Source organism: Sitophilus oryzae, unplaced genomic scaffold, assembly GCF_002938485.1.
Source record: "Sitophilus oryzae breed Bouriz unplaced genomic scaffold, Soryzae_2.0 scaffold_860_pilon_pilon, whole genome shotgun sequence".
NCBI classification, from domain to species: Eukaryota; Metazoa; Arthropoda; class Insecta; order Coleoptera; family Curculionidae; genus Sitophilus; species Sitophilus oryzae.
Window position 1 is genome coordinate 2,414,216 of NW_022147484.1, and position 12,800 is coordinate 2,427,015.

Below are 12,800 nucleotides of genomic sequence, written 5' to 3' on the forward strand. Positions count from 1 at the left end.
GACAACCTGTATAAAATATTCTTACACCAAAAGGAGCACAATTCGAAATACTAATCGACATGTTCAAATACATTTCCAAAAATAAAATATCTTTGATGAATTTATTCTAAGTTCATACTATAGGATTATAAAACAATCCATATTGTTTTATGAATTAGATTTAGTACCACATACTAATTTGTAAAGGAATTTTCAGTAAAACCCAAAAAATTTGTGTAGGTACTGCTTAAAATGCAGATAATAATAATATACATCAGGAAGTTGTAAATTTTTTTAGCAGCCAAACTTGAAAGCTCCTTACGCTTTATACAATTCTATCTAAAATAATTAATTAAATAAAGTAAATAACTTAAATACCTGATAATCTTAGTTAATAGAAAATATAATCCTTTAAATATACTATGTATAATGCTTCAGATGAACGTTATTTCAATCATTTTGAGCCAGCCAATCAGATGCAAGCGTCTGTTTATATATACAACATCGACCAATTGTTATAAAACTTTCAACTTCTTATCGAACAACATACAACAAGTCAGTGACATTTATATATTAGTTTATGTGTTACGCTAATAAGTCTTGTCAAAAATTCATAGTGTAAGGTAGTTCTCTTAAAAAAACAACATGGAAAACGGTACAAGCGTTTCAACTACAACATTGGTCGGAAGGAAGACGGCAAAGGAAGAGATTTCATTATTAAGAAGACTACTATGGCTTGCAAACTATATTTATCATCAGGCATTGACACTTTTAAGCGTTTTGTTGATATGGATCTACATTGAGAATTATGATAGAACAACTTTACGATTTTGGCATGTATTGTTGTCCACTGCAGCTGTAAGTAATTTATTTTTGCATATTTTAAAGGCTAGTATTAATTATTATGTTTCGCAACATGGATAGCGCCTTTTTTCAATTGTTACTTTAATTATTTTTCCTATTATTTAAGAAATTGGAATATACTGACTGAAAAAAGGTAAAACCCCTATAATCCGATTTAATTTTTTATGCGTCCAGGCATTTTGCCACGAACAAGTTATTTTTTCACGTTTATCTGTTAAGTTTTTGTGGTGGCTGCAAAATTATTTAGGTTTTTGTGAATTAATAGATATGCTTAGAGTGTGTAGAATTCGGCATTTTTTGCAGTTCAGTGATCTTGGAAGAGCAAAATAAAACACTAATTCACCACAATAATACACCAAAACCTTTTTACTTTTTCAATGGACGCTAACCATGTTACCATGCATCATCAGCAGATGATCAAAACCCTGTTTTGGTGTATTAGGGTAAATTACTGTTTTATTTAGCTGTTGTAACACCAAAAGTTCCAACTCCCAATTGCAATGATCTTGGAAGAGTCGAATAGTAAGGTTAAGCAAAGCCGATCTTTCGATAAGAGGATGGATATATAAGATAAGATATGATTGTAGTTTGAATGACCATGGATACAAGAAGGCTGAGAATACAGAGTGAGGAGGCTTTTGACGGCCCAAGGGAACTATACAGACACAAGATTGCCGATTGAGACTTATATACAATAAGAGAATGGCAAAGTGTAGATACGTACAGACAGTACGAGTATATCGCCGTATACACGTTTAGCTCATTTTTTCTTATAGCCCACATGTAGAATGTAAAATGTATGCGACGGGCGATAATCACCGCGACCTTACAGACCTAGTGTGTAGAATCTAGAATGAGTAAGAGGGGGGGTTTATCACTGCAACCTTAAAGATCTATTGTGACCCCCTTCCTTGAGTCATCACACAATCTATAACCCATCATACCCCTGTTGTAGAGGGGATAGGGTATTCCCATCCTCCTCTGACAACAGTTCGTCCTCCGAGGGTACATACCCTTCCACGGTTGGAGTTTGGCCCTCCGTGCCGCCCTTCCCTTCACAGTCGAGGAGCTTGCCTCCGGTTGAGGAACCCGTGAGGTGGAGGCTGGAGGATCTGTCTCCATTTTCTCCACCTCTTTAACTTGGTCTCTCCTTCTGCTCTTCCCTCTTTAACTTGGTCTTCCCTCTTTCTCTATTGCCTCCTCGGATTTGAAGTCTATATATATTATATATTGACCTTACTTGATATAGTCAATAGTCCTTTTGTGCGGACCTGACCATGACCCTCCTTCCTCGAGTTGATGACTCGCCAACTCGATGTCCTCACATTGAAGTTCTGACCCTGGATAAGGCTGAGCAGGTAAGTGGTGCCTTTCCCCTTGCTCCTCGGCAGAAAGACCGTGCTGGCCGTAATGCACATGATTATGATTGGTCGCAGACTGTTGAACCTGCACTACCCTCCACATACTTTAGCAGCACTTTCTCTTAAAGTTCTGATAGCCTGGAATAAAATACCTTGAGAAGATATTCACAACTTCATCTGAAGTCAATCTAGGCGTGTCAATGATTACATAAGAAATCGCGGTAAGTCGGCAAATGAAGCTCAAATTCAATTTTTTTTATTGTATGAGGCACTAAAGAATGTAGTTATACCAAAATTATTACAATTGGTTAAATATACGTGTTTTACCTTTTTTTGTCAGTCAAAATATTTCGTTTTAAATAAAAGTTAATACCTTTTAATTTATAATATCATAATAAAATAATTAATTACTGGGTTTTACGCTAAATATTGACTTATAGGAATCTTATAAAAAAACGAAAGTATGCTTTTGTATTGTCCTATCTTTATTACCTATTTTATAACTTGGCATTAGAAATTAGAAATTATAAAATTTCTTGGTGTATCAGTATAAAATTACGAGTTTCAGGATTTATTTATTAAGTATATAATATACTTAGTATATTTATTAAAAAAAAAATAATAAACATATTTAATATACTGGGTGTTTTTAAAAATGGCTCAGCCCTATATTTTTTTTAAATTTTTACTCCAATCGTTTTTATAAAATATAGGGGCAATGATAGCGCTCATTTGGAAAATATTATATAGATATACCGGGTGGGTCTCAAAAGTGGCTCACCCCTATAACTTTTTTATTTTTTCAGTGAAAAAACGAAATTTGGTATGTAAAAAATGTCTATACCTATGTGGCGGATTCATCTATCCAAAAAAATCCTTATGGGTTTTTCGCCACTGCACTGCAAGAAAAATCTACAAAATAAAATAGATATTTTTTCTAAACACTTCTGCGTTAAACCTAAACGGACGCTGTTTGTCAGCAGTTGTGTTTACAGAAATTTGCCTAACAAAGAAAAAAATGCTTAACGTTTCGGAAAGTTTTCTCTTTCCGTCGTCGGAAGCAAAAAAATATAAAGAATCAAGAAAAAAACTAATTAAAATATTTAAATTGAACTATTCGAGAACACTTTACTTTTTAAAACAGATACGTCTACAAGAAATCGTTGACGTTCGAAATCGTTAAAATGTATGCTTTTGTATTGTCTATATACCAATTATTATTCATTCTATATTATTTTATTATTAAAATAATAAAGAATGAATGTCATTTTTTATTTTATTTTGTAGATTATTCTTGCAGTGCAGTGGCGAAAAACCCATAAGGATTTTTTTGGATAGATAAATTAGGATTGATTGATGTATTCATTTGCTTTTGGTCAGATAGAAAATAACACTTTGAATAGAATGACATATCATATGTCAACTTTTGACATTTTTGCATATGGTTTATTCGAAATTTTAACTTGCGGTTCGTAACGAAAATATGACTCGACATACCAAGTGTGTGGTATCAAATTATTCGTAAAAAAATGCTTTTTCCAAATATGCTAATGAGCCACCCTCGTTCCATTTGAAAAAATTGAGATATGATTAAAAATTCGATTTGGGCATTTTTTAACCGGCCAGGACAAGACACTAAGAACATTATACGATCAAATCTACTCTTCCAAGGCTCCTTGATTAAGAATTAATGTTTTTAACATAGCCATGGCACTCTAGATTGAAATTTAAAATACAATTTTTAATTAAGCGAGAATGTCAAAAGTTGACATCTGATACGTCATTCTATTCAGAATGTCATTTTCTATCGAATAAAGTAAAAACATACAGAAGGTGCCATTTAAAAATCAAAAGTTGTAGTCATTTCTGGTGAAACAGGAAGTGACCGAAAACAATTGAATAGTCAATCAATCCTAATTTATGTCATGTACTAACATACCAAATCCCGTTTTTTTTATCTGAAAAAATAAAAAAGTTATAGGCGTTAGCCATTTTGAGACGCACCCGGTAGAGGATGATGAATATAAATTTTACACTAGAGTTTTTTAATATTTTTTTACATAAAATTACAGTTGGGAGTTGGAATTTTTGGTGTTACAACAGCAAAATAAAACACATTCACCACAATACACCAAAACACTTTATTTTGTATTGGTTGCGCGTTTTGCATCATCATCAGCAGATGATTAAAACTCAATAAAATACCCAAACTGATTTTTAGCCTCCACTTCAAACCTGTTTATAAATAAATTAGCAAAAAATGGAGACGATGGATTATCCACATTGCCGTACCTTCCAGCTGTTCAAAAAAGTTATTAAATTGAAAACAATTTTGTTTCATACAGAGCGATGTAAGTTCGATATATTCAGTCACAGCTTTATGGTCGAGACCATTTGCGTTCAGTAATCCCTTCAACTCTTTAGGTTTGTTCCAACCCGCCGCAAAACCGTCACCGAACGATCACGCTCGTGCGCAGTAATTCAAATGTGTTCCAACCAAGATTTGACGGTTATCGGACGATCCTACTTCCGTACCAACCTACCTTGGGATCGTTTAGTTACGATTTCAGAACGGTAATTTCGGTACATGGTCCAAATTGAGAACTGTTTGGGTTGACTTGCGCATTAAAGCATATTGGCAGGGATTATCGATTTTCAACAGCTGATTCTGGTTCAGCGTCCGGTTGATAGCGTCTTGGTTATTTTTTTTTTAGTTTACTTTTGCTTGTTAGTTTGTGTGGACTAAATCGTTCGGAAATTTTAAATTGTACACTTTCATAATTATCTATAGATAATAATTAAGGATGAGTAACGATGGTATGACTCAAATACGTTTAAATTACCTATACGGAGGGTACCGCTTAAATTCCTGTCCCGATGTTAAAGGATGGCTATAGAATTTCAATGCATTTCCTACATAAGTCTATCCTTGTATGGTAGGAGGTTCGACTAAACAAGGATGAACCTATGTCTTGAAACCATTCGACTCGATTTTCTGTCCTCCTTCAATACTGGGACATAAATTCTCTCATTGCTCTTATGGGGAGGCCGCGGTATAGGTAATTTAAACGTATTTGGTATGACTGATTTCTTTATCTCCACTTCAGATAGTGACAATTTAGAGTTGATGCCTAGTGTGCAAAATGAACAATATTTAGGTAAGGGTTTTGAAACAACACTTACCAACAATTACTGGATTCTGATTCTCCATTTCAAGAATAATAATTATTATTATTGCAAATTGCAAACAAAAATAATAGGGTTATGTTATAAAATTCTAAACAAAAACAAAAAACCGATCGATACATGCACGCTTGACACTTTTGACAGTCCCGAATACAATCCACAAATGCTGTCCTCCTTTCACGCAGTTGAGCAGCTCTGAACTGTTCAAGAACGCGATACTCTCACTCCATTCATTTGAGTCATAAAGCTCCAGAACTGTTCCGCGCCATATGGAAGCACCAGGCTATGGCGCACCGCTCCTTTCAGAACCGTTCTCGAGTAGCCCCAGGGCGTTAAGCCCGGAACTCGAAGTTCGCGAATGGAGGACAGCAAAAGCGTTCCAACGTTGATACTTTTTGCACCGTCACGAAACTATTCTAAGTCCGCGCATGCTAACAAAGTGCAAGCAAACCGATTCGAGTACGATTTCGAAACGATTCCGAAATGCTGGTTGGAACAAACCTTATATTGTTTTTAACTGAAAAAGAGGTTTCATGTTTAGACAAATTTTCCAACTTCCTTGATGACCATTTTGCCAAATTATAAGTTGAGTAAAAATTTTAATCATCTGCTGATGCTAATATCTAAAAGCGTAACCCACTACATAAAATGCTGTATTTTTGTGCTCAACTGATTTGACATAGAATTTCCATTCCAAAAATACTATTCTATAATAGATTCTGGGTGGTTTGAATAAAGTAAATAATAAGTGCTTGGTTATTTGCAGTATCTTCCACTGATGGCCATTGCGATAATAGCTTTTGCTGAAGACAACATCTTGACTCTGTATTTTCCAAGAAAGAAAATATACTGGGTCCATGGCGTTTTGCTTTTCATCAGCTGTGCTTTTATTACTGCCGGTATTTCTGTAGAAACCCATGCTAAGAGACAGAGAGGTGCTAGTCATTTTCAGAGTGATCACGCCATACTTGGTAAGTAGTATTGACCTAATTTATATTATCTGTTTATTATGTATGTTGATATATTTTGTATGTTGTTAAATTATATTTGAATTTTTGCTCCCAGCGCGCGTAAAGAATGTTCACTTCAAAGTTGTTTATTTTTTAATTCCCAATTAAAAAAAATGGGTTCTATAATATAAGTCTTGTTGTTTAAGTGCAAACCTAAAGTACGTATTAAGATGTATTTCACAAAAATATTAAACCAAACCAAACCAAACCAAACTTTTACAGGGTGGCTCAAAAAAGTGTGAGTAGATTGGGATGATTTTTTTTAAATGGAACACCCTGTATATTATTGCATTTTTGGCTTCCTTTTGGTTCACTATAATGTAATCCTAAAGCCAGGTCTCCACCAAAGCAATATTTGTCGGCGACTAGTGTTGTCGACAATGTTGCTGAAAATTCAGTAAAGTCGTCGACATTTTATGTCGCAGATTTAAGTCGTCGACTTTGTTTCATGTTTCGCTTGAGGAGCGGTACATCAAAACAAAAATCGTGTCGACGACAATGTTTACAAACATGTCGAAAGACGTCTCCACCGAATCAACTCCTATCAGTAACTTTATTCAATATATAGCCAAAAATCTAAGCGTAATAGCAAGACGCTCCTGAACAGGAATTGCATCTCGATAATTTGTGTCCATTTTGCAAATCCTGAGACCAATCATTTGGAGCAATGATTCAAAGTCAGCTGAACTCATTCTTAGAAAATTCTTGAAACTACTTCTTATTTCATTGTGGAGCGGATTTAAGTCATCTGTACAAAGATCAGTGAGCAAGTCACTACCACTATATAAATTTCTTTTCCGGAGGCTAGGACGTATCCAAAAACGACGTTGCTGCCTGGCTTGACGACGCTCATTTCGCGAAATAATAAGGAATGCGGCTGAGATTATAATTACATCCTCGCGTCGTTCCACATGTTGATAAACCTTAAATAAACTTTGGTTGTACTTAAACTGCCGTTAAACGGTAGCTTACTAAAATGCCGTTAATAGGTATGACGTCGTTGATGTGACGCACTTGACGGGCTTTATGAAATATAGGAACTTTATAAGGACTAACCAACGCTATCCACCCCACCAAATAACCAACTTAACCAACGCAACTAACCTCGACACTGATAAAAAAATATAAAAAACAAATATAAATTAGTAAAAACCAACCAACCCCACCAAATGATCAACTAACCAATGAATTAACACCCTCCAAATAACCACGCTAACCAACCCGCCAAATAACTAAACCAATTCAACCAAAAGAGTGAAACCAATGCAATAAGATCACGTTATAAAAAAAAAAAAAAAGTCTTGGTTGGCGTGAGATTTGAACCACGGACCATGCGCTCACGAAGCGATAGCCTCAGCCACGGAGCCACAGGTGCTCTTGCAAAATGCTTATAGGCAGGTATTACTTTCCGCCGACATGAACGACGTCACAATATCTATTAACGGCATTTTAGTAGGCTACCGTTTAACGGCTCTTTAAGTACATCGATAAACTTTCGCTCTTTAGTAGAAAAATGAAGTCGAGCAACAATATTTCTTTGCTACAAAATAGTAACAAAAGTTGATGACAATGTCGTCGACATATGTTGTTTTGGTGGAGACCCGGCTTAAGATATTAATAAATATGTTTTGATAGTTTCAGAGATATTAATAAATAAATAAAAAAATATATTTCCTTCATCCTTTTTAAAAAAAAATATTAAAAATACAACAAATGTCCTGAAATCAAAGCTATACTAGTTATTTACTATAGTTAGTCTGTACTTATTTTCCTATAAATATCGTAGTCTTAAAGCATACAGGGTGTTCAAGTTTATATGCGAACCTTTCTAAAATATAAAATTATTAATGTTCTTCGTTTTTTTTAAATGGAACACTTTGTATATTCGTTGGCAGATGGAGAATTAAAAAATGAAAATTTTTTGTATTTAAAGCGTTTTAAAATTTATATAAACCGTTTTATTATTTATATAAATACTCGGTAAAAAATTTTTAACGGTAAAATACCAAACAAGAATCATAGGTGGCTTTGTTAAAAAATTACTGTTGAAAACCCCATATGTAATATACTATCACCACAGAATATCTAGCTACGCTACGTAGCTAGATATTCTGTGCTATTACGAAGGAATATCTGCAAAACCGTTGAAAATTTTGAAATACTTTAAATACAAAAAATGTTCATTTTTTAACTCTCCATCTAACAAAGGAATAATATATAGGCTGATCCATTTAAAAAAAACGAAGAAAATTTATTTTATATTTTAGAAAGTTTGGCATATAAATTTGAACATCCTGTATGCTTTAAGATTACGATATTAAACTGTAGCAAATACCTGGTATATCTTTGATTTCAAGACATTTGTTGTATTTTTAATAATCGTTTTAAAAATGCTGATTTTTTTTTATTTATTTATTAATATCTCTGAAACTATCAAAACATATTTAATAATATCTTAGGATTATGGAAAGTGATCAGAAGGGAGCCAAAAATGCAATAATATACAGGGTTAATTATACTATTTAAAAAAAAAAACATACCTATCCAATAACACTTTTTTGAGGCACACTGTAAAAGTTAAAATATTTTCCTGGAATACATCCTAGTACATGCCTTAGGTTTGCACATCAACAAAATGTTTTTTTTTATTAAAGAAGCTAGATATGCCCGATTCACTGTTGCAAGGCCCTGTGTACCTCTAGTCGTTTTATCTAATAAATAAAATAAACCATAAACAAAATCTTTAATTTAGCGTTTTGTGTATAATTCGAATTTTCTCTAACTCGATTTTATTTTCGGTCCCTTTGAGATTCGAGTTAGGGAAATGCCACTGTATACGGGGTGTACCAGGCTGAGCGTGCATTAGAAGTTTCTAGAGAACTATAATATCTAGATCGGAGATTTTTTACACATCATTGTTTCACAATATCGATTAAAAATATTTTCAATATGGTGGCACTTCCGGAAATACAGGAAGTTGACCGCAACTTTCTTATTTTAAATAGGTACCCCCATTTTTTATGACATTCTTAAATTCTCTGTAAAATTTTACGAATTTCGATATCAAACACTCTATATCCAACATTAACCGTTTTTCAGACAAAAAATATTTAGAATTTTTGGAGGAAAAAAACTTCCTGTCAAAAAAATTGTATAGCCTAAATGTCAAATTTAATGATTACCACAGCCACTGTGACATAAAGAGAAGACATGTGGTTATCTATTCCAAAAATTAAATTGTTTGAATGTCATATAATATTGGCCGTAGCTGTCACGAAATCGAGAGATTAAAAAATGATAATAAATCAATTTTTTCAAATGACTAAACCCCTATCTTTATTTTACTAGTGAAAAGGTTTTTTGATTAGTTACTTTTTGATTATAGATGTTCTTATACCTAAAATAAATCATTTTTAAAAGATTTACTTTTAAAGCGTATTATGGTTTTTAACCAGTAGCCTATGACTTTAAATGTCAAGCCATGTAAAACTATATCTGGCCATTGACCATGTCATATTGCCATTAGATATCATTAAAATACGAGATATATGTTTATAAATACACTTTATAAAGTTTCAGCAGCAGTATTTATAATATACGAAATTCAAATAATAACTTTTTTGCCAGATTGCAATAAACTGTTTGATGGTTTGACACTTAATGTTAAAGGAAGCTAGATAAAAGCAACAAAAATTACGCTTTAAAACTAAATTTTAAATAACTTAAAAACGATTTATTTTAGGTATAGAAACATGTATAACCAAAAAGTATTGAATTGAAAAACCTTTTCACTAGTGAAATAAAAAAAGTGGGTTTCCATTTGAAAAAAATGATTTATGATAATTTTTTAATCTCTCAATTGCATGACAGCTACGGCCATTATTATATGACAATCAAACAATTAAATTTTTGAAATAGATGTCACAGTGGCTGCGGTTATCACTAAATTTGACGTTTAGGCTATACAAATTTTTTTGACAGGCAGTTTTTTTTCCTCCAAAAATTTTAAATATTTTTGTTCTCAAAAACGGTTAATGTTAGGTATAGAGTGTTTGATATCGAAATTCATAAAATTTTACAGGCAATTTAAGTATATCATAAAAAATGGGGGTACCCATTTAAAATAAGAAAGTTGCTGTCACCTTTCGGTATTTCCAGAAGTGCCGCCATATTGAAAATATTTTTAATCGACAGATCTCGTTTTGAAACATGATATGCAAAAAATTTCCGATCGAGATCTTGCAGTTCTCTAGAAACTTCTAATGCAGGCTCAGCCTGTGACACCCTATATACTTACATCTAATTATTTTTTTTAGGGTTGGTGTCATGGGTATTAATTGTAGTGTCAATTTTCATTGGATTATTGGCAGCAAATACCCAACTTTTCTCAAAGTACGTTAAACCAGTAATAGCCAAATTTATCCACAATTTCCTAGGAATAGCCGCCTTTTTCATAGGCATTGCAAGTTTGTTTGATAAAATTGATGTTGTTCGATGGTATGCCTCGGAACCAGTCTATCAAGCCAGTTACTACTCCATTTGGATCATATCAGTTTGGAGTATATTGGCAGCTTTGAAATCTCTTTATGGACAGATAAGAAATATAATATTTTGAAGAAGTAATGATCTGATTTATCTCTCAGTCTTTAAATTGCAATTAGTTTATTAAATGATCTAGATGGCTCAACTTTCGTTTAGCTGAAATCTGTTATATAAAAAATGACTTTATATATGCGTTCTTAGGAGTACAAATATACAAAAATTTTCCTGCGGAAATGCGTCATTTTCATTTTTCGGACTTTAATATAGCCGACATCTGTTACATCAAAACTAGTCTTCGGGGTGGTTTTAGACATTTTCTAAACATAAACACACAAAAAAGTGTCTGCGGAATTTTTTTATTTTTATTTTACATAAAAAAATGCTTTGACTTTAGAATAGCCGAAATCAATTACATGAAAAATGAACTTATATTTGTTTTATACGAGCCTTTAAGCTGAGGTTTTTATATTTTAATAATTAACTGTGATTTTGCAAACATATTAGATTGGTTAGGATTTCTGTTGCTTTGGTTAGCTTTTCTTTGTGGAGGGTGAGCTGTGGTTTTTATATTTTAATAATTAACTGTGATTTTGTAAAAATATTATTAGATTAATTATTAGATTGGTTAGCATTTTAGACACTTTTAAATTATTTTTTTTTTGGTTCAAAAGTGCTTCATCCAAGGATTTTTTTCTTTTAAACTGTTCTATAAGCATGGACATAGGACTTTCTGACAAAAAATTTTTTTTGCTAAATTCCTGGGTACTTATACTTTACAAGACCCGATAATATAATAAGGCGAATATATTGTTTTATAAATAATGGTGTGCATGTTATAGCGATTGTAGCGGTATTAAGCTGATAAGAATAGATATTATTCATTGATCTGTGTTAAAGGTCGGGAAGAGGATCACTATTCGTTCTAAAACATGAAAAGCAAAATTCCGTAGACGTTTTTTTATATTACCAAGTAATTCGACCGAATTACCTTCTTTTACCACTTTAGTTCCGCTGGGAGTCGAACTCAGATCGCGGAGGTGAACAGTCTGCAGCACTAACGCACTAGAAACAGTCACACACATTTTTTTTGGTGTTTTTATAGTGGAAAATATGTCTAAAATTCAACAGAACAACTAGCGTAACTAGTACCGTTTTCTAGTAACTGATTTCGGCTATTCTAAAGTCAGAACATTTTTTATATAAAATGAAAATAAAAAGTTTACGCACAGTTTTTTTTGTGTTTTTATAATTGGAAAAATGTCTAAAATTTAATACAAACATTGATATAAATGTAACAGATTTCGGCTATTCAAAAGTCAGAGCATTTTTTCTAATCAGTGCATATTCTGATCTGAAGTCTATACTAAATTTCCTCAGAAAATGGATACAGTTTATTTCCGCAGGAAAATTTTTATTTTTCTCAATTCGTGAATGCTTCTAAAAGGCAAAAATATATTTATTTTTTATATAACTGATTTCAGCTATTCTAAAGTCTAATAAATTTCCTTAGAAAATGAAAACAGCTTAGGTATTTCCGCAGGAAAATTTTTGTGTATATGATTGTTCAGAAAAATATTAAAAATAAAACGCAAAATGTATTTTTTTATAGCAGATTTCAGTTATTCTAAATTGCGAAATTTGGAAATTACGCATTTCCGCAGGAAAATTTGTGTTTTCCGTGGTTCACAGTAGCTTTTTAAAGACAATTTTTTTTCTAATAACTGATTTCACCTAAACGAAAGTTGACCCATCTAGATTAGTATCTACTGAAAAAAAAGGAATACGTCATGTCTGGAAATATGTAAAGATAACAAACAAATATATAATTTTTTATTATTTGGAAATTATTGTTCTTTTG

The 12,800-nt window shown here is 32.6% G+C and overlaps 1 protein-coding gene across 1 annotated transcript; it reads left to right on the top strand.

Annotated features, from left to right (window-relative positions):
- Positions 1-341: 341 nt before the first annotated feature.
- Positions 342-11,380, top strand: LOC115890265. The gene is made up of 4 exons (XM_030910448.1): positions 342-534; positions 597-837; positions 6,157-6,361; positions 10,717-11,380. The coding sequence occupies exons 2-4, from the start codon at positions 625-627 to the stop codon at positions 11,013-11,015; spliced, it is 717 nt and encodes a 238-aa protein (XP_030766308.1). The 5' UTR covers positions 342-534; positions 597-624; the 3' UTR covers positions 11,016-11,380.
- The last annotated feature ends 1,420 nt before the right edge of the window (positions 11,381-12,800 follow it).